The sequence below is a fragment of the Eschrichtius robustus genome, chromosome 20, assembly GCF_028021215.1.
Source record: "Eschrichtius robustus isolate mEscRob2 chromosome 20, mEscRob2.pri, whole genome shotgun sequence".
Lineage (NCBI taxonomy): Eukaryota > Metazoa > Chordata > Mammalia > Artiodactyla > Eschrichtiidae > Eschrichtius > Eschrichtius robustus.
In genome coordinates, this window is record NC_090843.1 from 12,778,147 (window position 1) to 12,779,603 (window position 1,457).

Here is a 1,457-nt window from a genome sequence, read left to right on the forward strand (position 1 = left end):
TCTTCATTCTGCCCTGGAGGAGAGGATTCCAGAATGCTGAGCCTCCACCGGTGCAGGTCCTGCTTCTGGGGTGCATCTTGGAGTCTCACCACCCTCACCTCATCAGGCTCCAGCAGCAGTTTCCAACACTGGTCGGGGGTCCTCAGGGCCCATCCTGGCTTCATCTTCCAGAGGTAGATGGCATCATAGCAGCCCACCATAAAGATGACCTGCAGGTCCAGTAACGAGGCCTTGGCCTCAACAGGGTCCGTGGCCCGGGTGGTGCCCAGCTCCAATACCATGGGCTCCCGCCGGGGGCAGGTCCGCTTTGAAAACCTCCTGCCATGGAGGAGAGGGGCTTGGCCAGTGTGAGCAGGTAGGGAGTCCCCCACATCTCCAGGGAAGGCTTTGGGTCCAGTCAGCATCCTCAGCACCCAGGCCCAGGGCTGTGGCATCCTGAGGCTCCAGCTCGGTGGGCACAAAGTGATCGTCCAGGCCCACCTCTTCTGACTCCACAGGGCCTGACGCCAGGGTGCCCGACCCCCAGTCCACAGACCCACCCTGTGCAGGCTGCCCTTGGCCCTGCCCCCAGCTTGGTCCCATCCCCGGGGATGCCCCCTGCTCAGACCCTGCCTCAGTGTGGTCCATCAGCTCAGGGTCCCAATCTTCATCTTCCCAGTCTTCCGGCTCCAGCAACTGTCTAAGGTCCAGAAAGGCAGCCTTGAAGCAAGCGAAGCAGACCCTTAGCTGGCTGCCATGTTGAAGCTGGTACATCCAGGATGTGTAGAGGTAGGACATGCCCTCCGCCTCACACCGCATGCTGACTGGGGGGCACATGGCCACGCCGCCTACAGGACTTGCTGGGATCTTAGGGGGTCTGGCCCACAGGTGGAGGGGCACAGTGAAGTGCTGGGGGGGCAGGGAGGAGGGGGCGTGAGAACGAGGAGGAGAACGGTGCGGATCAGGAGGAGGACAAAGTTGTTTCCTGTGTGGGGATTTGGGGTGGGGGGTGGATGAACTGGGGCCTAATCCAACAGGGACCTGCAGAGGTTGGGAGGGACAAACTTCTGGAATTGTCTTCAGCTGGTGCAAGTGTTCTGTCCTCTGGGAACTGCAAAGGAAAGCAGTGAGGTTAGGGCCCCCCAGCAGGCAGGTGGGAGCAGGTCACGCAGGGACGAGTTGGGTGCAAGGACCTTTGGGGTCAGACCCGGCCCTTTCGCTCTGCCTCTGCTCAGTTTAGCTGATCTGCGGCCAGTGGGCCACACAGCCTCTCCCCCATCCAACTCCCTACCCTCCCACCTCAGGGATCCCCAAACCCAGTCCGCCTTGCCTGATGGAACTGAAGGAAACTGAGGCAACCTGTCACAGCCTGAGGGAACCTGAGAGAACCTGACTGAACCTGACAAAACCTGAGGGAAACTGTCGGAACCTGATGCAAGCTGTCAGAACCTGAGGGAACCTGTCAGAACCTCAATAAA

At 60.5% G+C, this 1,457-nt stretch overlaps 1 protein-coding gene across 1 annotated transcript; it reads right to left on the minus strand.

Moving 5' to 3' along the window:
* Positions 1 to 237: 237 nt before the first annotated feature.
* LOC137755518 (testis-expressed protein 19-like) lies at positions 238 to 816 on the minus strand. The gene has a single exon (XM_068531732.1). The coding sequence runs from the start codon at positions 814 to 816 to the stop codon at positions 238 to 240; it is 579 nt and encodes a 192-aa protein (XP_068387833.1).
* Positions 817 to 1,457: the final 641 nt, after the last annotated feature.